General features: G+C 47.4%; 1 protein-coding gene across 1 annotated transcript in view; it reads left to right on the plus strand.

The window, feature by feature from the left end:
- MTF1 (metal regulatory transcription factor 1) overlaps window positions 1-26207 on the plus strand; it is a 210048-nt gene that overhangs the window by 137215 nt on the left and 46626 nt on the right. Inside the window, exons 6-7 of the mRNA XM_085647879.1 lie at window positions 4118-4195; window positions 12058-12160. Coding sequence (XP_085504005.1) covers window positions 4118-4195; window positions 12058-12160 — 181 coding nt within the window. The remainder of the gene's footprint in view (window positions 1-4117; window positions 4196-12057; window positions 12161-26207) is intronic.

Consider the following 26207-nt stretch of genomic DNA (forward strand, 5'->3'; position numbering starts at 1 on the left):
AAGGTCAAGCACCCCATCTAAGCCCAATGAGCATATTTCCAACCGATATGCTGGATCGTCCCACCCCCCAGTAAGCCAATCATTAATCGGCTCCATGTGGGATGCGAGGTAGTAAGGTTACAGGTACAGGTCCGATAAGCCCAGGCCGCCTTCAAAGGGAGATTTACGCAACAAATGGAATGCCACCTTGTACCGACCCCCAGCCCAGACAAAGTTAGTAAATTTAGCGATCACCGAGTGAAACCACTTGCAGGGAATGCGATAGGGATATTTGCCCAACACGTACAGATAACGTGGGACACATACCATTTCGAACAGGGCTGTGTACCTCATGGGATTTAGTGGCAGCTTGGCCCATTGGATAAGTTCCGGCTCAAGCCATCGGTCCAATCCCCGGAAATTAAGAGCCCAAGCCAGGCCTGCCATCGGAGACACGTACACCCCTTAATACTTAAAAGAGTTATGTTGAATGGGAATATTGGGGCACCAGACTCGACCCCTCACCTCCACTAAGCAGGTCTTGCCCTCATTGACCTGGAGCCCAGACGCCTCACTATATAGCCAAAGAAGTGTTAGGCAGCGGGACTCCGTGCTCTGTGGATCTCTAAGGAAAAGGAGCATATCGTCTGCGTATAGTGCCATGTGGTCATCAAATCCAGTCTGCCATCCCCACCCCGAGAAAGTGTATTAGTCGCGCCAGAGGTTCTATCGCTAATGTAAAAAGCAGCAGGGCAGAGGGCACCCCTGGCGCGTGCCCCATTCAATGGGGAAAGTTGGGGACAAGACTCCGTTCACCCGAACTAGTGCAGTTAGGGAGTGATAGAGGAGACGGATCATCCGACAGAACCCCTCCCCCACCCCAGCCCGACAAAGAACTACATCTATAAAGGCTCATGACTAACTCAAATGCCTTTGTGAAATTGACCAGTAGGAGGGTCAAGTTGCCATCAAGCTCTGACGCCTGAGCCAGTGCGATGTGGACCCTGCTTATATCGTGGCGCATGCTACGGCCCAGCATGAATCCGCATTGATGCGGACGTACAAAATAAGGCAAAGCCAACACTTATGCATAAATCTTAACATCAGTGTTGATGAAAAAGATCGGTCAGTAAGTGGAACATTGGTCCCTCTAGAGGCCTTCTTTGGGCACGACCACGATAGTGGCACAGTCCAATTCTGGTGGAAAGAACCCTTGATGCAAGGTGGTGGGGACAAAGAATCTCATAAGAGCTGGTAATATTCAATAGGATACCCATCTGGGCCAGCTGTGTTCCCGGTCTGCAGCCCCGATTTCTCAGCACTCACCTCCTCAAACGTCAAGGCTTCGTCCAACTCCTGGACCAAGGCAGTGGGTGTAGTCGGCAGCGGTATGGTATCTAGGAGGTGGTTGGTGGCTTCCGCCGGTGGCAGGGGGCACCTGGAGTAAAGCCCTTTGTAAAAATCAGCAAAGGTTTGGGCGATGGTAGGAAGCTCCTCCCAGAGCAACCCCAGGAGTCACAAACCACAGGAACCACTGGCTTGGAAATACCGCGGGTGGCCAGCCAGTACAATAGCTTTGTCCCCAGTGGCATATACCCTCTGGGTGGAGTCTCTCCAACACTGCTGCGCCTCCTCCAAGGAAACCTGCCACTGTTCCGAGCGGGCAGTGACAAGGAGACGACGAGAATGCTTGGTTTCGTGCGCAGAAGTGGCGCTTCCATACGTAATAACTGAGTCTCAAGGTTGGTCAGGTGCACAAAGCTCAGCGCCTCAGCCTTCGGAACATAACCCATAAGGCGGCCTCTTAGGCATGGCTTACTAGCTGCCGATAGCGTTGCTGCTGACGACACCGAATCAACATTCAACTCAAAGAACTGGTGTAATTCCTCCTCAATAAAGGTCTTGCACTCAGGGTTCTGCAAATACTGTGCATTAAATCTCCAAGTTAGTCGCAAGACATTTGTTTGGGATCCCCATGACAACAGCAATAGGGCGTGATCTGAAATGCCACACCGAAGTATACGCACTGATTGTACAGAGAGGAGATCCACAGCCGCTAACCACATCAGGTCTATACACGATTATGCGGTATGCGCAGCAGACTGATGGGTGTATGCCATGTGGGTAGGATGCCAAGAGCGCCAGACGTCACAAAGGCCCTGTGAATCAGCCCAGGAGGTCATGTGAGCTGCGCTGGAGCGCCTCGTTGGGTACAGGGCGGAAGAGGGGTCCAGACCGGGTCCGGAAGTGCATTAAAGTCCCCCAATCACTGTAACGTCCTGTGGGCGAGCTAAGATGAAGGTTTTCAGCGACTGCAGAAAAGCCTGCAGTAGAGATGGCGGGATATAACAGGAGATAAAGTTTCATGTGCTGTGCTTCCAACCAGCCCTCAGTGCTCACATTGCAGCCCTTTGCATCAATATGGTGTGCCGTAACAGCTAGAGAGAATAATTTGAAGCAGTATGGAGACTCTTCTAGAGCCACGTGTAAAACCTGAATGATAGACTCTGTCATAACCAAACCGGCGCAGGAATCGCAGTTCATTCCCAAGAGATGGGTCTCCTGCAGGAGAATGACCGCTGGCCTGTGGCACTTAATGTATCTCAGAACTGCCGACCGCTTCATGCAATTCAGGAGGCCATTCGCATTCAAGGAGAGTATTGTTAATGTGGGGACGACCGAGACCCAAATTGAATAACCAAGCCCAACCCCCACCCAGCAGGAGTGGGTACGGGGTCCCTCGGACCCATTGTGCCGTGTTGATGTGCACTAGCCATTGTCATGTGCCGTGTTGCCGCCGTAAACCTAGAAAAAAGAAATACAAACAAAACCTTCACAAACAAAAATTAGGCTCAAGAACCCAAATGAACTTCCAACTCCCCCCAACATCTCCCCTCCCTAGGATGCATCTGTCGCCCTAACTAATAATCCCCCAACCGCTAACTAAGGGGGAGCAGTAACCACTGTGGCTCGTAGGTGCTAATAAAGCAGGATCCTATGCGTGACAGCTCAATTAATCACAATGAGAGGAGATTTACCCCCAGCACCTAATGAGATAACGCCTAAACGAAATGAGGGGGGCCAAGGGCCCCAACAGGAGAAGGGAGAGAACCAAGCACACCCAATCCCCAAAGCACACAGCCCTAACCCACTCCCCCATCATAAACAGCATTGAAGATGGCTCCGGGCCGGAGCCAAACCCACACTCAATCTGGGGCAGCACATTTGAGGCTGCTGTCTGGTCCCCTAAGCACCAGGATGGCAGCCAGGCATGTGTAGGGTACTTCAGTTGCCGTGCACCCTTATCGAGGAATTCAAACCTACGCTGCTGTCATTCAACAGGCCCAGGAGATGGCTGCTTTAGTCCCTCTTCTTCACCATTCCAGGTTAGTTTGCTTGCTACTGTTCTGTCTGCAACACGTTGAAGTGTGTCAGTATGCTTTAGTGTAGACTAGTGGTGCTGTTTGTGATTCAGAAGGATGGGGCTGGAACAGAGTACGATGCACATTGCCGCTCCATTCCTTGACTGGGCCATGCTACCTTTAATCCGTGCTTTGACACTTTAATGCCACTTTGACAAAGGGGTGTCCACAGTCATCTGTCTTCCTTGTCGTTATTTAGCCTCACTACAAATCTCCTGGGACACAAGGATGTTTCAGATTATTTGTAGTCTTAGAGCCCGGGCTCCCTATTCACAGGTTGAACTACTTCTCCTTGCAGATATGTTCCACCTCCCAGTTGATGATGTCTTCTTCCACTCTGTCCCCTGAAACACAGATAGACTTGACTTAGGGAGAACTTAGCTGAGGTTGGGAAGTGATTGAGCTAGGAAATAGTGACTGTGATGAACAATATGCATCTGATGGATTAAAAGTAGTGGCAGGTTTAGTGCTCATCTTTCAGGACTGCCCTATCCACGGCATAATATTGAAGCTGTCTCCTTAAGTGCAAGAAATTCACTGTTCAGCTAGCGAATTACTTTAATTTTAATCTCTACCAATGACCTCTGTGTTTTTCCATTGTCACCTGATGTCGCTATTGGTTTATTATAATTTTTTTCCCTCTTCCAAAGTTCTTGAAGCACTTTAAATTTGTTTGTGCCATTTCTTTTATATAATGTGTGTTTCTTTTTTTGTAGGATACGAACCACTCGCTTTGTCTGAGCGATCTGAGTCTACTATCCACAGATTCTGAATTGCGAGACAATTCTGTTACAGTAAGTAACTATTTATATACCCTAGGACCTCTAGAGCGAGCTGATGAGTACATTATCATAAATCACACAATAACCAAAGGAAAATAATTAATGAAACTGGAACATAAATTGGCTGATGGGTATGCATTGTATGGTCCTTTGAAGCCACATGTTGAATTATGAGCTTAATTCGGATCCTGTGATTGTCAGATCTGATGGTAGTATTGATTTAAAGATCTTACTGGTTATCTTTCAGGGTCAGACTGGGACAGAAAATAGGCATGAGTTCCAAAATAAAAGTGGCCTTATGAGTGACTTAGTAGACCATGTTTTCAAATTGGGACAGTTTCAAATTTGTAAAGACTTTTGCAAGGTATGAAACATTTCATGGATTTGAGCTTGTTGTAAGCAACATTTGCTTTAATATCAGGAAATTAACAGTAAAAATTGTACTGGCAGACCATAAAACAGGCCTGCAAAAGCCTCAAAATCAGCCCACACATTGACCTGTCAAACCAGCCTATCGGGCACTGCCTGATTGCCCTATAGGCCCGTCCAGCCCTGCTCTCTCCCGTGGCTGAACTCACTAAGCTCAGTTCAGGCTCAGACAAGGATGGCTTCTCAAGAAGCCCATGGCCGACCCTACGGACCTGAAAAACTACCGGCCCATATCCCTCCTCCCTTTTGCAGTCAAAGTCACGAGAGACTTGTGAACACTCAGCTGACCACCTTCATCGAAGATAACTCCATCCTAGACGCCTCTCAGTCCGGATTCCGCAGCAACCACAGCACCGAGACCGCTCTCCTCGACAACATCCGCCTGCTACTCGACCAGGGACACACTGTCGCCCTTATCCTGCTAGACCTCTCCGCAGCTTTCGACACCGTCGCCTATCGCATCCTTTCAGCCAGACTTCATGACGCCGTGATACAAGGAGCCGCCCTTGACTGGATCCGATCTTTTCTCTCCGGCAGAACTCAGAGGGTCAGACTCTAACCCTTCCTCTCTGAACCCACCGACATCAACTACGGAGTGCCCCAGGGCTCATCACTTAGCCCCACACTCTTCAACATCTACATGGCCCCCTCGCCGCCATAGTCAGACAGCATGGGCTCAGCATCATATCCTACGCAGACGACACTTAACTCATCCTCTCACTCACGAAGTACCCCGTCGACACCAGACTCCGCTTCCAGGAGGGTATGAAGAACGTGGCAACCTGGATGAAAGACAGCTGCCTCAAGCCCAACTCAGAAAAAACAGAGATTCTCGTCCTGGGACCCTGCAACTCCGCCTGGGACAACTCCTGGTGGTCCGCCGCCTTAGGGAACCCACCCACCCCTGCAGACCACGCACGCAACCTCGTCATCATCCTCGATTCCTCCCTCGCCATGAACCGCCAGGTCAACCCCATCGCCTCCACCAGCTTCAACTGCCTGCGCTTCCTCCGCAAAACTTTCAAATGGATCCCCCTGACTGCAGAAAGACCGTCACCCACACGCTCCTAACCAGCAGACTGGACCACGGCAACGCCCTGTATGCCGGAATCAACAGATCTCTCCTACACAGACTCCTGACCATCCAAAATGCCGCCGCCAGACTCGTCCTCGGGACCCCACGCCACGAGCACATGACCCAACACCTTCCAGACCTCCACTGGCTCCCGGCTGAGAAGAGGGTCACCTTCAAACTCCTCACCCACGCCTACAAAACCCTCAACAACATCGGACCCAAATACCTCAACGATAGTCTCTCCTTCCACATACCCAAGAGGAACCTCTGCTCTGCCGACCTCGATCTGGCAGAGGTCCCCCGCATCCACAGGAGCAGAACAGGTGGGAGAGCTTTCTCCTACATTGCAGCCAAGACCTGGAACCAGCTCCCCGTCAACATCAGATGCTCGCAAACCCTGCACATCTTCAGGAAGGACATCAAGACCTGGCCCTTCGACTGATCTGGAGTTCTCTCCCCCTCCCACCCAGCGCCTTGAGACTCTCACGGGTGAGTAGCGCACTTTTTAAACCCCTGATTGATTGATTGATTGTGTTAATATCTGCAGGCATAAAGACTTGTGTCTATAATAATAATTGCACTTGTAAAGCGTATGGTTACAACAAATGGTGTGTCCCCGCGCTAGGGCAGAACTCTACAGGGAAGGAGGACAAAGTAAAGGACCTATAGCTGGAACAGCCATGTTTTCAGTTTTTTCCGGAAGAGAACCTCCGAAGATTCCGAACGTAGGGAAAGAGGAGCATTCCAATTTTTGGCTGCCCAATACCTAAAAGATCGCACCCCCATTCTAGCTTTTTGTACTTTAGGGACTTTGACCAGATAGGTCCCGACTGATCTGAGATGGCGTGTGGAATTATACGGATCTCTCTGACCTTTGCCCTGTAAGCTACTGTGGCTATTGCATAGATCTTTAAAAGGACTCTTATCACAACCGGCAGCTAGTGCAGGTCGTCGAGAGCCTTCCCCATAGAAGCTCTCCTGGGCAGCTTCAGAACTAGGCCGGCTGCCGCGTTCTGGATACATTGTAGCCTGTGGAGACATTTTTTAGTTACTCCGAAGTAAAGATTTCCATAGTCCAGCTGAGATGTTACCAAGGCGTGGACCAGGGTTTTCCTTGCTGGAGTAGGAAGAACGTCCAGAAGTTTCCGCAGCATCCTCAGAATTCCGAAGCACTTCCCTGCCACCTTCCGGGTCTGTGCCTAGGTTTTTAACCTGTTTGCTTGGAGTAGGGGTCGGGCCCAATGTCTGCTGTCACCATGCCGAGGACAAAATGGAGGAGGATTTTCCCACCACCAGAATCTCAGTTTTACTGCCATTTAATTTAAGGCAGTTGATTGTCATCCAGGAGGCCAAGTCCTTCAGGCACAAGGAGAACTTTGTGGCTGCTCCGTCAGAGGTGTGAGATTGTGACGCCACCAGTTGCGTGTCGTTTCTATATGACACAATGGTGATGCCCCGTCGTTCCACAATCTCTGCCAGGGGTGAGACATATAAATTAAAAAGTGTAGGGCTCAAGATGGAGCCCTGAGGGACCTTCTGAGGCAGAGCTATGCTTTTGGAAATGTGTGGATGCTGTGCCACATGGAAGCTCCTATCCTGCCGGAAGTAAGTCATCCATTTAAGTGCGACATTATCCGACCCTCCTACTCTGAGACGTTGTAAAAGTAGATGGTGGGATACCATGTCAAAGGCCGCGCTTAGGTCCAAAAAGACCAAGGCCACGGTCTGCCCCTCATCCACACTCCTTCGTATAGACTCAGTTGCAAGGAGCAACGCTGACTCAGTAGTGTATGTTGCTCTAAAGCCAGATTGTGAGGGGTGAAGTAAGTTTTGCTGGTTCATATGTGTGACTAATTGTAAATTCACCACACTTTCTGCTATTTTGGAGAAGTAGGGCAGAAGCGAAATCGGGCACAAGTTTTACAGCTGACTTGGGACACCTCCAGGCTTTTTCAGTAGAGGGAGGACAACTGCCTGTTTCTTAGATTTAAGGACCGCACCCTTGGAGAAGGAGAGTTTGAGAAGTTGGCGTATATACAGCAATAAAATCTCCAGGCCCGCTCTCATGATCTTAGGTGTCGTTGGATCTGTTGGAGAGCCAGATTTAATAATTGAACGATGGCTTTGAGATCTACAAGTGAGGGTGGGTCAATTTTACAGAGGAAGTTAGCCACGTCCCCCGTGGTCCTCTCAACTTGGCAGCTCCTTCCATCACGTGCCTCATCCGGAAAGGTATCATATATTTTGGCTACCTTCTCCACAAAGTAATCTGCAATTCGATTGCACGACTCAAATGAACTTGTCATTGGAGTCTCAGTTCTCACCAGTGAGGATAGATCTTTAAGAATGGAAAATAATTCTTTAGAAGAGCTATCCGCCTGTTCTATTCCTTCCTTGTAGTAGGCGGCACAGGTTTTTGTGATGAGGGAATGATAGTACTTTAACTTCAGATTATAAGTAGTCTTATTGTACTCTGAGAAGTCAGTCCTCTATATGCGCTGCAGGCGCTTACTAAATGTTTTAGCTGATCTTAGAGCTTCATTGAACTATGGCGCGGATGTAATCCAACTGCACGGAGCGCTGGAGGTCCAGGGTGCCACCAAGTCCAAGGCTTGCTTAACCCACCTATCCACGGAGCTACAAGCTACATTAATATCCTTTCCCAGTGAAGGGCAATTCTGCTGGAGGGCATGCATGAAGTTTCCCGGGGTAAATCTGCACCATCTTCTATGTGGAGTAGATAATCCTTTAGTAGCTATAGGGAGGATATTAGCTAATGCCTTCAAGCACAGTTTCTGCTAGAGCAGTGGTTAGTCTTCTCTGGTCTGCTTGTGTTGGTGGAGGGGAACGTGCAGTCTCAGACCAGGGCTATGAGTTTACATGCAGTCCTGGTAATCATCCTTTTCACATCAGGCACAGGTGCTCAAAGGTAGGACATATGGACACCTGAGTAAATCATGCATTAGTGTGAAGAGCCATCACTATGAGACCGCATGAGAGGAGGAGGATCTCCTAGAATAATAGGTAGGGGTGAAGGGGATGGAAGTAATACCAGTAAAGGAAGGGAAGGGTGTAATCCTTTGTACCAGACACTGGGGCTGAGCAGTATAAAAAGAGTAATGATATAAAGTAAGTGGCATTCGGGACAAAAGGGAAGGAGAATGAATAATGCATAGGCTATGGAAGGGGCTGGAGAATTGAATACTACTTGTAGGCAAGTGCTAGTTATGGTCAAACAAAGAGCATGAGACGAGAGGGTGTAGCCGTGAGGTTTGATGAGAAGCAGCAGATGGGAAAAAGAGAGATAGGAGAGAATGGACAATCTTACGCAGCAAAGGAGTGTAATAATGTGCCAAAAAGAGAGGGGAAACCATGCAGGATGAGAGGAGATTGTGTATGTGAAGTGCCAGTGTTTCCAAGTTGGAGCGTGGAGGATTGGTGGCAAATTGTGAAGACAGGGTGGAGTTTCATCAGAAGATGTGGTTAGAATGCCGTAGAGTAGGGAGCTGTGAAAAAGGAAAAGTTCTTCTGCCACGCTCCGACCAATTCTTTGTTGTTTTCAAATGCACCGTCACAGTCAAGGTAAGGTGCATAATTTTATCAGTAATAACCAAACCGTAGGTAGATCTTTTGAGGAAACAGAGAGTGTAAATGTAGCTCTGCAACTCTGTTAGTAGTTCCCCATGGTCATCGGATATTGTGCTCCATTTTATTTGATTATTGTGCACCCAGTGGTGATGAATCTGTTGACTGATTAGTTTGACTCATTAGGTCTCGCCTGAGACAGCGCTTTAGCGCTGTTCTGGCGAGACTTATAGTAAGCACTTTTGGAAGTGCAAACGAGTGCTTTCAGGCCGCCAACTACTGTGCATGTGTGCCGGGCGCGCGCACCATTTGGCAGCCTGAAAGCACTCGTCTTTCACTTTCGCCTGTCACACAGCCCGCTGTTGTTTCCAACCTCCCCTTGAACAGCGTGAGCAGAAAGGCCACAACAGTCCCGAGTCAGCCTCCCCCTCCCAGATGGCATCGGCTGAGAGGACTCTGTAGCTCAGCCTTCTGCTTCCCCCTACCCCCCTCCCATGCTGCCTTCGGACAGTATCAGCAGAGAGGCCACGCAGCACAGCCCTCTTCTGCCCCCTCAACCACCACCTTCGGACAGCATCAGCAGAGAGGCCTCGCAGCCCAGCTGTGTTCTGCCCCCCACCCCGCCTTTAGACAGCATCAGCAGAGAGGCCGCAACAGCCCCCCCCCCCCCCCCCCACGCCACCTTCAGACCGCATCAGCGGAGACGCATAGATGCCAAGGTTTCATATTGCTTGTGTATGACATTTTCATAACTTCACTTTAATTCTGAGTGGCATTCAGCGATTATGGGTGACACTTTGTTGCAAGCAAAATGAAGACGAGGGAAACATATACATCAGAAATTACCTGTCTTTTTCAAAAATAAATTGACTGCTAAAGGTGACATTCGACATCTTGAAATCGTAAATAATAAAAAAAAAAGGCAAGGCATACACGTGCATACGTCATCACACTGGGCCGCCACAGCAACCTTGATGATTACACATCATCACGCAGTTTTTGCATTTTTTTTTTGCTGCTGCTCCACAGTATTGGCAAAGCCAATAGTTAGACAAGCCTTTGCCAAAGCTTGTAGTTAAATACACTGAATAACATCATACTTAGTAATAGTGGCGGTACATATTACAGCTACAATGGAAAATACAGTGTCTTTAAACACTATGTACTAATAAATTCATCTTTATCTTCATTTGAATTCTTGGCTGCAACGCTCTGTTTAGTGAGAAGGAGCGTATAGCCTTTTGCAAGCGCCTAAGGCCTTAGTTTTAGCAACAGTTGAAATCCCTGGCTGTTAAGTGTGGGGCCTCTCAGGTTTAATGTCACTTGGGGACAGGCTATTTCCAATTTGGGGCGTGTATGTGTAATGACACTGAACAGGTGGGCAAGTGCTCTTTTTTGGGGGCCTACAGCTGTAATGACAGTGGGGTTCACTTCTAGATTGGTTTATTACAGCAGTGTGCCTGGCTGGGAGGGGCCTTTAAATATAACTCGGTGATAGTCATCCTGAGGCCACTTGCCCTTCCTGATTACCCCTCGGCACTTCAAACCTAATTCAACACAGCATGGCACTATCATCAGCACGCCCCGGGAGGTCCCATTAACAGGCACTCCTAAGAGGAGGAGCCCTTTCACATTCTGCACCACAATGGGCGCCTGCTTACCTTGTATTTTCAGAATCAAAGGAGCAGGGCTGCTGGCTGCACTGCACACACAACGAAAGTAAATTAAATTAGGACTGACTGGAGCACAGAGCAAGCCACGCCTCAGTTGAGAGACTCCGAGGCTGAGGCTGGAGCTGCACACACACACTCCACAGTGACACTTACTGGTCTGTGGAGCTCGATGAGCAGGCCGGCCAGCTGCATGACTGACTTACCCCTGTACGAGGTCCAGAACTATTGACTCGCTGTGGCATAATGGCACTGCACTGGCTGCCTGACTGCAGTGCAGCCTCAGTATCAGTTGAGGCACACTACTCGTGGGTGCCGGCGGTGCAATAGGAGGCACGGTGCGAGCTGCGGCAGGAGCTGCTAGCTGTTTGAAAACGTTTGCACTACAGTGCCCCACCCACTAGCGCGGCAAAGCCAGCCTATAAGGGTGTCTCTGTGTTACACACTAGCTGTGATTGGGCAAAATCAGACTGACCCGCCTAACGTCAGTGCTGGTGCCACTGGTGTGTTGGGTAAATTGGCTACATTGTGGAGCTTCAAGCTCAGCTGAGCCAGCCCCTGAACCTGCCGCAAGCAGTGCAAACCACGTGCTGCCATCAGTTTGCTCAGGCACACAGTGCTATGAGCACCCTGGCCAGTTATGGAGGTGCTATAAATGCGGGACTTCACTTTAATGTTGGCCACTTTAATGCCTGTCACGGTAATCAGCCAGAGACGGTATCAACCAGAAAGAAACAAGCATTTGCAATGCAATAGGTCTTGCATTTGCACAAGTTTAAGCTATTGGCATTGTAAATGACAATGCACTTTTTTTATGTTTTAAAAACCAAAACATAAATAAAGGCATTATCATTTACAATGCCAATAGCTGAAACGCGCGTAAATGCGAGACCTATTGCATTGCAAATGCTTGTTTTTCTTTGCCGCTTAAAGCACTAGGGAGCTTGCACTGTATCTCAGACAGTGTGTTTGCTTGCAGTGAATATGTTTTAAACATATAGATTATTCCTTTTAAATTTCTGTATCAAGTCGTGTGATATGTTAAAAATACTTAATACTCAATTGTGAGCAGCTGTTTCCACAAATAGTAATACTTTTCTACTCGTTTGATAAAGGCACATGGGCAGGACCTTACCACAATTTCTCCAGCAAGCATCTTTGAATCCATGTTTCAAAGCCCCAGTAATTGCGTGATTCAGGAGGACTCTCAAGAAACAGGTACTGTTTACTATCAATTGTGTAATTAACTACAGATCAGCATTTAATTTATTTAATGGGACAGTTTTTCAAATAAGGAAATTGCTTGTTTTGTGTTTTTCTTGTATGGTATATATCGTAGAAAATGCATTTACTGAAATCCAATGCATAAACATCAGGAAAGGAATCCCTGTTGGCAAAACACTCCACATGTGTGAATACTAAAAAACCTGATCATTTTAGTATAAAAATGTATTCATTTGTTTTAATGAATGGGTAGTATATCGCTTAGAATGAGGCGACATCCCAGGGCACATTTAATAGGCTTTTCTGTGTAGCTCTTTCAGGAAAAACATTTTACTTAAGAGTCCTCATGATTTTGAGAGTTCCCATAATCCACATTGTCACTACTTGCTCGTTCCTCCCCAGACTGTGCACTGCAAAGCCATGTTTTTGCACTAGTGTGTGATCACAGAATTATCCAAGAGCAGTACAGGCTGTATGGTTTACATTTATTACGTTTAACAAGTTGTTTTAGTGTATACATCACATTCAAGGGTTATTAAAAAACAGCTTTAAAGTCGGAAGTTAAAAAGCTGGTTTGGCAACCACAACCACTCTGAAATCACAATTGTGAAACCTGTTTATGTAATTAAAAAACAAAACGTTATTGTTATCTGATTTCTGCCTCCACAAACCCAGATTAGGCAAATAAGGTAATTGAGAAAACTAGAAGGAAGAGTTAGAAGAAAGCAAAAAGAATGGAGTAATACAATATTGCTAGATCTCTTATGGAATCCACTGTCCGCTCAACTTCCGCCTATTCCTAATGCAAGCCCACAAGACTTGTCCAACAATGCACAAAACTATGAAAACTGAAAATATAGACAGAGCATATGTACTGCCACTGGAGTGCAAGATAAAGGCCATATAGGAATGCTCAGTTGGGTGGAATGCCCTGTTCCAATCATTTATATGTTGCATAATAAAGTAGGAAAATGGGTCCCAGCAGGTCCGAAGTTTCTTAGGGTCTCCATTGACTTTGTTGCACTTGGGTTGAAAGCACTTATTCAAATATTGTTTCTGCAAAATGATGGTTGAATATTAAAAGAGGTATGGTGAGTTGTCTCATATCTTCAAACCCTTCCTAGTTTGTTGGGAAACGTGGACATGAGGACTATAGCATCAGCTTCTGTAGCACGGAAGAATACTACAAAAGAATTCAGATGAGCATGACTCAGAATCCCAGCTACCATGTACCTGTGTAGTGTGAAATTTATCTCATGACCAAAAGGGTGACATTGAAGGAGAAAAACATTTGTTTACTAAAGTAAAGAGTTGAAAGAGGATTCTTTTTACTTCAGATTATTTTCATTCGGTTTTAACAAAAAAACTATTTATTTTTTTTACAACCAATTTTATTGAGTTTTGTATGTAACAACAAACAGCACCATTCAGAGCTACATATGCATTATCAGAATAGGGAGAAAAACACATCTCAGTGAAATCAAGGTTACAGAAGGAAATCACTAAACGCATATCCACATGTGCCTGAAGAGAGGACCACACCATCTCAATCATCGAATACCCCGACCCATTTGCCCCACATACGGTGAAATTTCTCAGGACACCCCCTGGCTACATATAGAGGCCGCTCCTGCGCAGCGCACCAATCCACCCCCTGGCGCCAGTGCCCTAGAGTGGGAGGAGCAGTGTCCAAGCAACGCGCAGCAATGTCCCTCTTGGCGACCACCAGTTCTGTGTTAAGGAAGAGTTTCTCAGCCCTAGAGCCATCCAATCCATCAGTGACTCCCAGCAGAACATGTATGGGATTGAGAGGCACCTTCCACCCCAGGACCCCCGTCAGATCTTGTGTTAACAATCCCCAATATCTCTGGATCGCAGAGTACGACCAAACCATATGGTAGAAATCAGCGTGGGGGTGGGCACAGCGGGGGCAGTGGGCGTCCGGCCGAAGCCCAGCGCGGTGGAGACGCAGGGGCGTAAGGTAGGCGGCATGTAGAAAGTAGACTTGGACCAGGCGGAGCCTCGCCGATACCGCGATCGTCCTAGGGGCCATCAGGGTGTCCCTCCAGTCCTTATGCTCCAGAACCCCAAGCCAGCCCTTCACTTCTCGCGGAGTAGGGAAAGGGAATTAGGAGTGTTGTTGGTAAGTGAGCGGTAGATCCGAGAAACTCTCCCTTCCCCAAGTCCCCGGTCAGTACCTGTGCCTCGGGCGGGCTATATTCAGGCAGGGGCGTGCCGTCTGGAATGTGGGAGAGAAGGGTATGGCGCAGCTGCAAGTACCGAAGGAATTGAGAGGGATGGAGGGAGTGCCTGGCCTGTAAGTCCTGAAAGGATCGGATGTGGGTACCGCTCCAGACGTCACCCAGCAAGGTTACCCCAATGAGATCGCACTGCCGGAACCCCGGCAGGGAAGCGACTTCACGAAGTCTCGTGCCACACCACAAGGGAGTGTACCGGGTTAGCCTGCCTGTCCATTGAGTATGACGAAGTGAGGCATGCAAAGCCAGGAATACGCCGCGCGTGACCTCAGGAAGAGCTTGGGGAATTGCGGTCCCATAAAGCATCCCCTGGATAGAGGAGAAGCCCAAGAGATGAAGTTCCAAGCGATACACCGGGTCGGACCAGCCGCCATTGAACCGGTCGTGAATCGTGAGGAGACGAGTCGCTGGGTAGTAGAGGTAGAGGTTCGTCATTCCGAGGCCTCCGTCAAATGGTGGGATTCGACATTGGGCCAAGGCCAGCCTGGACCTCCGTCCTCCCCAAAGGAATTTGGGGGCCATGCCGTCCATATCCCGGAACCAAGATCTGGCGAAGGGGAGGTGGGTGTTCTGGAGCATGTACAGAAAACGGGGCAAGATCATCATTTTGTACAGGGCAATCCTGCTCAGAGGGTTTAGAGGCAGCGTGTGCCATTTAAGGAGGTCGGCGCGGACCTGCTTAACCAGCGGGTTGACATTGAGCTCCCATGCAAGGTCAGGGAGGAGGGAAACCCAAATCCCCAAATATTTGAAAGACAACCGCCGTAGAGGGATCGACGACTGCCAGTCAAAGCACTCGCGTGATACGTGTAAGGGGACAAGGACGGACTTGGCCGGGTTGAGCCGCAGGCCGGAAGCTCGTTCAAAAATAGCCAGTGCCCGAAGGCAACGAGGTCCCGACTGGGTTGGGTCCACCAGGAACAGCAACACGTCATCCGCGTATAGCGCGATTTTATCCTCAGCTAGACCGGGCCACCTCCAACCAGTCAAGGAATGGTCACTGCGGACAAGAAAAGAGAACGGCTCCATTGCCAGAGCAAAGAGGATCTGGGAGAGGGGGCATCCCTGCCTCGTACCCCGTCCAATGGGGAAAGGGCCGGATAGAGCGCCATTGACGAGAACCTGTGCCCGGGGATGGTGGTAGAGTAGTCTCACCAGGTTACGGAAAGGAGTACCAAACCCCATCTGTTCCAACACCGCATCCAAGTAGCTCCAGTCAACGGAGTCAAAAGCCTTCTCAAAATCAATAAGGAGAAGGGACAAATATGGAAGAAGCATGTGTCGGTTCTCGAGGGCAAGGTGAAGGCGGCGGAGACAGTCCCTAGTCCCTTGGCGAGGCATAAAGCCGCATTGGTCAGGGTGGACAAGATGGGTTAAATGCGGTCGTATGCGATTGGCCAATACGGAAGCGAAGATCTTAAGTTCCGTGTTGATGAGTGAAATGGGCCGATAGTCCGAGCAACACTGCGAGGGGGAGCTGGGACTTCGGGATCACTACGATGGTAGCGAGATCCGTCTCTGGCTGGAATGAGCAACACTCCGCCGCTTCCCTGTACATCTCCACAAGAGGCGGAAGCAGGGTATCTCAAAAGGACGAATAAAACTCCTGAGGGAGTCCATCCAGCCCAGGAGTCCTACCAGCCGCCAGGCGCGAAATGGCGTCTTCTACCTCCGCAGGTGTGAGCGGAAGGTCCAACGCGGCGGCGTCCGAGTCGCTAAGACGTGGGAGAGAGACCCCTCCCGTCGGGGGAGGTCAAGGAGAGAAAGATCAGGTAAACGCACCGAATAGAGGGTAGCGTAGTAGGAGGCAAAGCATTGGGCAACCGCTACCGGGGCACGGTGAAGCGTTCCATCTGTGTCTGTCATCTCAGGTATGATACGGTTGGCCATAGGGTAGGTGGCGAGGTGGTGGAGTAGCTTCCCGTTTTTGTCTCCCCAACTGTACACTCAGGCCACGGACGAACGCCAAAGGAGCTTGGCAGCCTCCAGAGAGGTCTGACGCATCTCGTCTCGTAGGAACGCCAGTCTCTGCTCCTGGGCATCAGATCTCTCGTCAGGGTTCAGCGCCTCAATTAGGGCGGCCTGCGCCTCCAGGTGTCTGAGCTGGGAGTCACGTGCCGTGCGAGTGAGTTTCAACTGGCCCTTGGCCAACCCCCTAATAGTGGCCTTACCGGCCTCCCAAAGAGTGCGAGAGGAGGACACCGAGGCCTGATAAATGGTAAAATAGCTGGCAAGTTCAGCACCAATGCTGTCCCTGAACTCCTCGTCTTGGAGGAACCAGGCGTTGAGTCGCCAGAGCGGTTGGGAGGCTGGGGGAAGGGCCCCTACGTGAAGTAGCACTGGGGAATGGTCAGATAGGCCCCTCGGGAGGATAGATATGGCCTGAAGCGATCGGCAGTCCTGAACCGGTAGGAAAGCATAGTCCAGGCGCGCATGGGTGTGTTGAGAGGCAGAAGTGTGGGTGTATTGCCTAGCCGTCGGGTGCCACAGTCTCCGGCGTCTCCGAGCCCCAGGCTGGCCGCCCATGAGGAAAGAAGACCGGACTGGACAGTCCTGGAACTAAAGGGAGGGGACGCAACGGCAAGAACAGGGTCCATAATGGCATTAAATTCGCCCCCCACCACGGTCAGTCCAAGAGGTAAGTCCGCGGAGTGTAGGGGCCAACAGAGCAGGAGGGGAATAGACAGACCGCAAGTTTAGCGGCCGATCCCCAAGGGTTCCTTCTAAAAGAATAAAGCAGCCCTGAGGGTCATGCATAACATTACGCGCCACAAGGGGAAGAGCGCGACGCACCAGAATTGCCACCCCTCTAGATCCCCTACAAAACCCTGAATGCCATACCGCGCCATAGCCATAGCGGGCAAGGAAAGAACTGCTTTGGCCTAGTAGATGGGTTTCCTGGAGCATGAGTATATCTATCGCCTGGCGCTGGGCGTATCACAGGACGGCTGTGCGCTTGATTTTGTCCAGCAGGCCGTTAACATTCCAGGCCATTAGATGGAGCGAAGAGAGCGCGCTAGTATCGCTAAGGAGGAGGAGGCCATGGGGAAGCCGGATCGCAAGGCAGCTTAGCTGGGATAAGAGGTGTGCGAAAGTTCACAGCGCCCGTGGATAGAGTAGCGTAGCGGTGTATGGGATGTGTCCCCCTAAGTGCTGTGGATCAAAGGTGGTACAAAAAACAATAACTTTGAAAAACAAAACAAACCGGAGCAAAGGCTCCAATCCCTCCCATCCCCCCTCCCCACACTTCAGGAACGGAAGCATCTGTCGCCCAAACAACAACAAAGCAAAGAAACACCAAGCTAATACACTTGGAAACGGGGCAAGACGTGGAGGACCCCTCCTCTTAGTAGGATGTTCATGTCTTATACCAACGGTGAACAGTTAGTGACCAAATGGGGAATTAATCTTGAGCTCAGCCACAGGTGTCGGACGACCCCGACCAGGAACCCAGACATCACGTGGGAGGCTAACATCACTGCGATGTGGTCAGGCCGGTCCGGTGAGGAGAGTCGGGCTGCGGGAAAGATCAGTATCCGGAAGATCGATCAGTGACGGTCGAGGCGAAGCTGAACTGGGGTCGGGGCGGGCCAAGGAGCCAGAGTGCCCCCCGGCCGGAGAGGTCCCCCCAGAAGGCCCAGGCGTGTGATCCCGTGAGGGGCCCGCCGGAGAGGCAGATAGTGTACGTATCCGGCCAACAAAAGAACAATTACATGGCCACAGGCCCCATTTAAACAACTGTTAAAGAAAAACAAGCACTTTACCGATTAACATCCCCCAAATCTCCTACAGGGGGAGTGAAAGTCTTAGGCATTGGAACAGATTTAGACATCGTTATTGTGGTAGAAGCGATGAAAGTGTTGGAAAATGTAGCTTAGAGGGTGCTTAGTTGTAGTGTGCATTTTTAGAGGATAGTCGTGCTTGATGTCCATTCTCTATTGACTAGAGGGGGATAAGAGAGGTATTCAGGTAGTGGAGGGCAGGGTACTCAGCAGTTGCAATACTTAACAGACCATTTGTGGGCATGAGACACCAGGCAGAGGGGTTTCCAATCTCGATAAACAATTTTTCAGTGGCCTTCAACTTGTAAATATATGCTCTGTCGAGGCAACATTATGTATTAGAAGTTTCATCTCTAGAAGGTGACACAATTGATTGAACTAATGAGTGAAGGGCAATGGTTCTTTCTTTTTTCAGAGTAGAGCTATGAGTTGTCTCATCACCCCAAACATATGTAGGACCACAGCCCAATCATGTGAAGTCATGCCCTCCAACTGGTCATGCATCGTGCTCAAAATGATGATTCCTGGTTCTGATGAAATGAGAAAGCCCACTATCTCTTTGATGTGACCTAAAACGTCTTTCCAGAACGTCTGCGTAACTGAGCAGGACCACCATATAGCAGGAGAGATGCAGTAAAGAGATACTAGTATCATGTACAACTGATACAATATTTTGTTTGCAGATTTCATCTGTGATCGCCACCATTCGCTCGTACACTCACTCAGAATTTGTGCTGATTGTATTGTATTGTATTGTAATTTCATTTATATAGCGCTTACTTCCCCTGAAGAGGCGTCAAAGCGCTTGTTCGGTGAATAGGGCGCTACTCAGGTACCCATAAGGATTAGTGTTGAATTAGTATAGTGAAATATAAAAGTAATTTGAGTGGTGGATAAGTTATTCAGTTATTTGGATTGAGAAGGATAGCAGAGGGATAAAAGAGGGGAAAAGGTTTGCATTTATATAGCGTTTTACCCCTGATTGGGTGTTGAAGCGCTTTTTTGGCGAGTAGCACGCTGCTCCGGAACCCATAAAAGATTAGTGGTGAATTAGTATAGTGAAATATGAAAGTAATTTGAGAATTTGAGTGGTGGATATGTTATTCACTTATTTGGATAAAGAAGGGTAGCTGAGGGATAGAAGAGGGAAAAAGGTTTGCATTTATATAGTACTTGCTACCCCTGGTGAGGTGTTGAAGCGCTTTTTGGGCAAGTAGCATGCTACTCTGAAACCCAAAAAGGATTTTGTAAAGTGAAATATGAAATTTGAGAAGCGAACATGTTAGTCTGTTATTTTGATTGAAAATGATAGTGGATGGATAGAAGAGTGAAGGATTTAGACTTTTTTGGGAGGTCATAGCAGTAGAAGGAGGCTTGGGATGAGTTAAAAGGAATGTGGAGTGGAAGAGTCAGAGGGAAGAGTTTAGAAAGGCTTGTTTTGGGGAATTGGTATAGTAAAAGAGGTGTCAGATGATGCAAGGAGGGGTAGAGTAGGGGAGAGTCTAGAAAGGGTTATTCTGGGGATCATAGTAGTGGTATGGGGTTTGGGATGAATGAGAGAATGGATGTAGAGGATATATTGATAGAGGTATAGGGTGAGAAATATGGTAGTGCATTGGATATGCTGAATTAGAAGAAAGTAATATATAGATTCCTAAGTACATGGAAAGTATATAGATTCATAAAGGAAGTAAGTATATGTAGATTAAAGATATTGATAGAGGTATAGGGTGAGAAATAGGGTAGTGCATTGAATATGCTTTTTTAGGAGAAAAGTAATAAATATATAGATCCAAGTACGTGGAAGTTATATAGATGCATAAACCAAGGAAATATATGTAGATTAAAGATGCATTAGATGAACTCTGGTTTTCAAGTGTGGTTGTACTTAAAATTGGGTAATCTCTTAACAGTTTTGCTAAACTGAAATTACCGATTGGTGGTGGAGGCGAGGCATATAGCTTCTGGCTCTTTTTCAAAGACAGATGAGGGGGTCACATGGCTGCCTTTGCATTGACAGGATTTAAAGGCCAGTGTTGCAGTTGGTAATGTTGGATCCTATTTGTTTCAGGGATGTTGTAGACTGTTTTGCATTGTTTGAAACAGAATTGATAAATTCTGAGTGAGTCCCTTTTTGCTGCAATGTGGTATACTACAGTTTTGACTGAGGTAGCATTACACAGATGTTGTGGCTGTCCTAACCATGCTAGATCCCACATGAACAGACAAACTATCACTGCCACTTTTTCTCACTTTCTCTCACTGTCCACTTTGAAATGAAACGTGGGTAAGCTGCCCTATATTATCCGAGCAGACATGCCATTCCTCTACTCTCTCTTTAGTGCCATCAGAACCCTCTTGAAGATGCAGGGTCTCCCACCATCCAGACAAAGTCCAGCAGCCAGTCCCACTTGGCCAGTATATCTGCGATGGGAATGCTTACTGATAGAGATTGAAAAAGGTAGAAGACTCTAGGGAGCATATTCATTTTGAAGAAATTTGTGTGTCCCAATCACAATATATAAAGGGGACTCAACCGCCAAAGAGCCTCTTAAATTTGTTTGCCAAAGACTTTCCTGTTGGTCAAGTCAGAGCATTCAGTCCACATGAACCGGGACGACTGCTGCACGTCCTGGGCTTCTGCTAGTCACATAGACATGTTAAGGGTGTTCAGTAGTTGCTTGTTAATCTTGTAGCTGGAGACCTTTTCAGATTGGTTCAGCTCATCCATGACTGCCTGTATGGAGTTCCCCGAGCCTCCCAAAATCAGCAAGCTATTGTTAGCGGAGACGCAGATCTTGTGCTCCTTGGGACCAAAGGGAATACTCCAGATCTCATTGCAAGACCTAATTTTTTATCAATGGTGATCCATCTACAAGAGCAAATAAAAAAGGGGCAACTTGGGTGATCCCTGTCGCATTCCCTTTGGAGCAAGGAGGTGAGGATTGCTGCCAATTTACTCTCACAGAGGCTAGTTGGGACCTGAAGTCTCCAAAAATCAGTCTGTGACAGTGGCAGCTCCTCTGCTAAGGCGCAGAAGCATCACCCCACTGCTTTTCAGCAGTTTTAGGAAAAATAAAATGATAATAAGTCAAATGTTATTATCATTTCAAATTTGTTCCTGTTGCGGGCAGGGCAGCTTGGTGGAGAGGGGCTGCTCTGCTGACAGAGCAGGGGAGGGGAGGAGTGGTTTTCACTCCTAAAGTGCGCATGAATGTTTGGCTGGCCTTCTCAGGCCAGACACATTTTCATGCACACTTAGCATGTTCTCCACCCAGGCTGTATTACAGCCTGGGTAGAGAACATGCTCAGGCCCCCAGTCCCTGTCTGAGCGGCGCCTGGGTGCTTCCTGTTCCGTGTTCCGGTCCAAGGGACGGGGAGGAGAGACGCGACGAAGAGGACATGGCGAGGAGGTAAGTTTTTAATTCCATTTTTTACTTACCCCGGCAACTCCCTGCCTCGCCACCCTCGATCCATGTCAGCCGCCACTGGGCTGTCATAGTCTGTTTGATCCCCCGCTTGTCACGAACTTCTTCAAGGTAACTTCAGCTAATCCAGTCAAACGATTTCTCGTCATTGAGAGGTAGCAAATAAGTCCAGACTTTTTTTGTGCTAGCTTTTTCTGTCAGGCGGGCTCCGCTCCTAATATCACCTTATCTCTGTTTGATAAAGCCCACTTAGGGTCTAATAGGTGGGGCATGAGGTTCACAAATTTTTTGATAAATTATTAAGATTTTTGCACTTATGTTTAATAAGACTATGGGCATATATGAGGCTCAGTTGTTGGGGTGTTTACCTGGTTTGTGTATCAATGTGATGTCTACCTCATTCACAGTGGTGTAAGACTTAAATGGTGTGTGTGAAGGCATTGAACAGGGCAACAATGTCTGCTTAGCTGGGAGGGGGATAGGCTTGATTCGAAAGCTTCCCAGAATTTAGAATCTCAATCGGGCCCTTGAGGGAAAGAGAGCAGAGTCCACTCACTGGTCTCTAGAAAGTCCTCCCATGTCCTCCCTACAGTCCTGTCGTTTCTCATAGAGCATTTGAAAGAAGTCTGTTTGCTCCTTTCCATAGTGGTCGACATCCTGCCTGTTTACTTGGCTATATGCGTTTTCGCTTTTTGGAACCACATCTTCCTGGCCAATAGTGTCCCTATTTTGTCCCCTTCATTATAGTTGAATTGTTCCATATTAAGTAGCGCAGTCTCAGCTCTGATTTTTGTATACACCAAGATTTGTCCCCTTAAGCTTTTCTAAATGTGTTTTCTTTTCGGTTGGGTTCTGCTTGTCTGTCCTTTTCTAGGTCCCTAAGCTCAGAGACGAGATTATTTTTGACCTGTCTCTTTTCTTAGGTCTGTCTGCTTCAGTGCTGATGGGCCAGCATTGTTGCTTTAAATGCATCCTACACTGTATACTATGGATTATGTCTGTGGTGGTGTTAATGTCAAAACATGCTAAATGCCCTTGCCACCAAAGCCTTCTGGACAGGGTTTCTGGAGGTTCCCACTCACATCCTCCTACACAGAGGACCCTGGGGCCTATGTCAGTCTCCCAAGTCATTTCCAAATGGGCACAATCTGAAATCTCTAACACCATGAGGGAGCGAATCAGGGAATGTGAAATCAGCTGGTTATCTGTGCTTGAATGTGGTGTGGTGAGAATTGAAGTGGTAGTCTTTCACTCCAGGTTGAAGGGATTTCCAGGCATCAACTAAGCTCTTACCTGGTAATTCCTTCTTCTGTTTCACTGATATTATGGCCCCTGCATCAGTGTACGTTTAAAAAAAAAAATCTCTGTTGTGTTTGTGGTCCAGGCCACGTTGAAATCTCCACCAGTTATCAAGTCTGCCTGCCCTAATAGTTTACGCAGAAGCTTCCAGAGGTACGTTTCCTTAACTGTGTTGGGAGTGTAAAAGTTGAGGAAGTCCTAAAGTATATTGTCTAGCATGAGTTGGAGCTTGATGTTAACCTCCCTATCCCTCTTGAGTTTGGTGCTTCCTCTCCCTATTGTGTTTTTGCAGAGGATGGTAACACCACCTTTCTTATTGGACTCTGAAGCCCAGGATTGATTTGGGTAGTGGCATGCTGCAATTAATTTGTGACATATCATTTGCTTTCTTATAGGAAGACCATGTCTGGAATGTGCTTAACCATTTAAATCCACATTTGTTGCTGTTTGATTAGGAGGTTTAGCCCTTTCACTTTAAGTGAGAGTAATTTGAATGTATGTGTGGGGTAAAACTAGTAAAGTCCTTTTTTCTCCCTGTCTGGTGACCCAATTTTTACCTTTCTGTGCCTCTCTATAGGTTCCCTCCTTCTGCTTCCTGTAAAGTAACAGAACCTGCCAGTTGGACCCAACGATGATCTCTGTAGTGAATTCCCGTGTCACTCTCAAGGTTGGCAGCTGGGAAGCGAGAGAACTTTTGGCCTGTAGGGATAAACTGCGATCCAGAGCTTGCAAGCACAGGGATTGTCCCATGTCAAAAGAAGTATAGCTCCAAAGTTGTCTCAATTGTTCGATTGGCTTAACCATCATTGTCAGTCGCTAAATATTCTATTACTGCTTCAGCTAGCATCCTGTAGTCTGCCCTCTTCACATTCTTGAGGGCCTTAGGGGGTCACCTCGCCTTTTGCAGGTGTTGGACCACATCTTCTTTCGCAGTTCTATTTGGGAGGGGGGATGAGCCCATTAAGGTTTGTTTCATTACGGGGATATTTGCCATGCTGGGCTCTGGTCGCCTCCTCTAAGGGGGTTTCCCGCTCTTACTGGTTCATTGGCTCAGTCTGGAGGACCAAGAGCTCTCTCACTTCTTATAGTGATTTTCCCATTTTTTATTGGCTCTTCAAGGTAAACTGCAGCTGGAAAGGGCGTCCCCACTGGTGTTTGTCCCAATGGAGGTCTATCACTGGTCTTAAGTCTCTTCATTTTTTCGGGGCTTGGACAGAAAGTTCTGATGTAGCTGTATTGTGTGGCCCATTAAGATTATGGTGTCTTTCTCTCTAACTTGCCGCATGATTAATTCCTTTTCTTATTGCATGTATACTCGATGAGTCCATTCCAGCCTGACTTGGGGGCTTTTGGCAAGTCTGTGATGGCATGGTATAGGTCCTGTGTAAATTCCTGGATCTTGTTATTCAGTGTCATTCTGGACTCTGGTTCAAAGGGTCGAAATCTTTATTAGGCAGAAGCCATAAAAGCAATTAAAAAATGTCTATGTACATTTGTCTTCTGGGAAATTAAAATATAGAATTACAGTAACCTTGATAAAGGAGTGCAACTCATTGCAAGTAAATATTTGCAAGGCATAAAATGCAAGTGAGGAAAATCATAAAGCCATAAAATACAAGCATGCTCATAACAAAGCATAACAACTTGCGAGATCCCTAGAACTCTTAGCTGTGCTTAACAAATATCTCAATATCATCATATATATATATATATATATATATATATATAAAAGTTCATAGTATTTTATCACAGCTAATGCACTCTTGATGAAGTTTAACACTGCATGACAGATATCTAGAGAAGACAGTTTTTGTAAATATTCCGGATCGAGCCGGAAATGCCTAATATTTTTCCTTGCGCAGCACAGTAATTAAAAAGGAAGATCTTGGGGCGAAGTATAGAGGACAAAACAATAAAAAGTGGCATGTGCTTTGTTTCACAGTGTTATTACAATGGCATGGACATAAGTCTTACTGTCAGACACATTGATACGGAAAAGCCATTTTAAAATGAATTAAATTGTATCTAAAAAACATAAAGTACTATCTGTAAATAGGATTATCAATACAAACAAAGAGGTCCACGGGTCAGGGAGAAAGGCTGACCCAAGACTATGGAAAACTGTATGGTGAAACACAACAGGACCACTGTCTATATAGAAAGTCCTCTTAAAGAGGACCTAATCCCATTTCACCCACCGAAGTGGCATGCCTCATCATATGGGATCTCCTCTTAACTGCAACCTGGTGCGATTTAGTCACATTAATCAGCTGCAGTAGTTATATTTTCTGGTCCTGAAGAAAGCCACGATCACAGTCCTTGATCCTAGGTGGCTGAAACATGTAGACCGTTTTTTGATTTGCTATTTGCGCGTTCGCCAATTTGTTCAGGGCGTGCTTCTGCTGTTATTTTAATGTTGGCACCTGGAGATTCCTATTAAATAATTTTTTCTCCTCGTAGTCAATTTTAACGTCACCCGTATCTGACACTACAACACATATTCTTCACCACACTAAGGCTAGCCTCATCAATCTTTAGGAGATCTAGTCCTCCTTGTATAGTTTAAAACATCCGCGAGCTCCTCTTTTGACAACTGCTGGGAGTTGTAGCTCATTAATCGCACCAGGTTGCGGTTAAGAGGAGATCCCATATGATGAAGCATGCCACTTCGGTGGGTGATGGGATTAGGTCCTCTTTAAGAGGACTTTCTATATAGACAGTGGTCCTGTTGTGTTTCACCATACAGTTTTCCATAGCCTTGCTATCCCTCCTTTCTCCCTGACCTGTGGACCTCTTTGTTTGTATAGATATAGTAGGGGGACTTGTCCACGCTGGTCGTTTAACTTTCCCTCAGACCCTATTACCTACCCTTTTTTTGTGTAATAGGATTATCAACCCACAATAAAATGGGTTCAATATTTCTAACAGTTGACACCTACAGATAATTCTCAGTTGTCTGCATTGTTTGCACTCTCATTCATCTTTCATTCAGACTCGGAGAAACGTTGCTTTATCATCTCCTTACACTGTTTGCGCAAAGGTTTTGAGGAATTAAAAACATATCCCTCTGGGCTCTTTCCTGATTCTGATGTTACAGCAATGTGAACGGTTTTCACTGTCGTCTTGTTTGCTTCGTAATTCAATATTTAGCTCCTTGAGGTTCAGGATTCTGTTCAAAGTTAGACCTATTCCTTTACCCATCGTCTACCACTTGCTCCAGTTCATTAGCTCTTTAAAACCCTGCCTCCCCACCCCTCCGACCCCAAGTTCGGAG

Source organism: Triturus cristatus, chromosome 3_2 (genome assembly GCF_964204655.1).
Source record: "Triturus cristatus chromosome 3_2, aTriCri1.1, whole genome shotgun sequence".
NCBI lineage: Eukaryota > Metazoa > Chordata > Amphibia > Caudata > Salamandridae > Triturus > Triturus cristatus.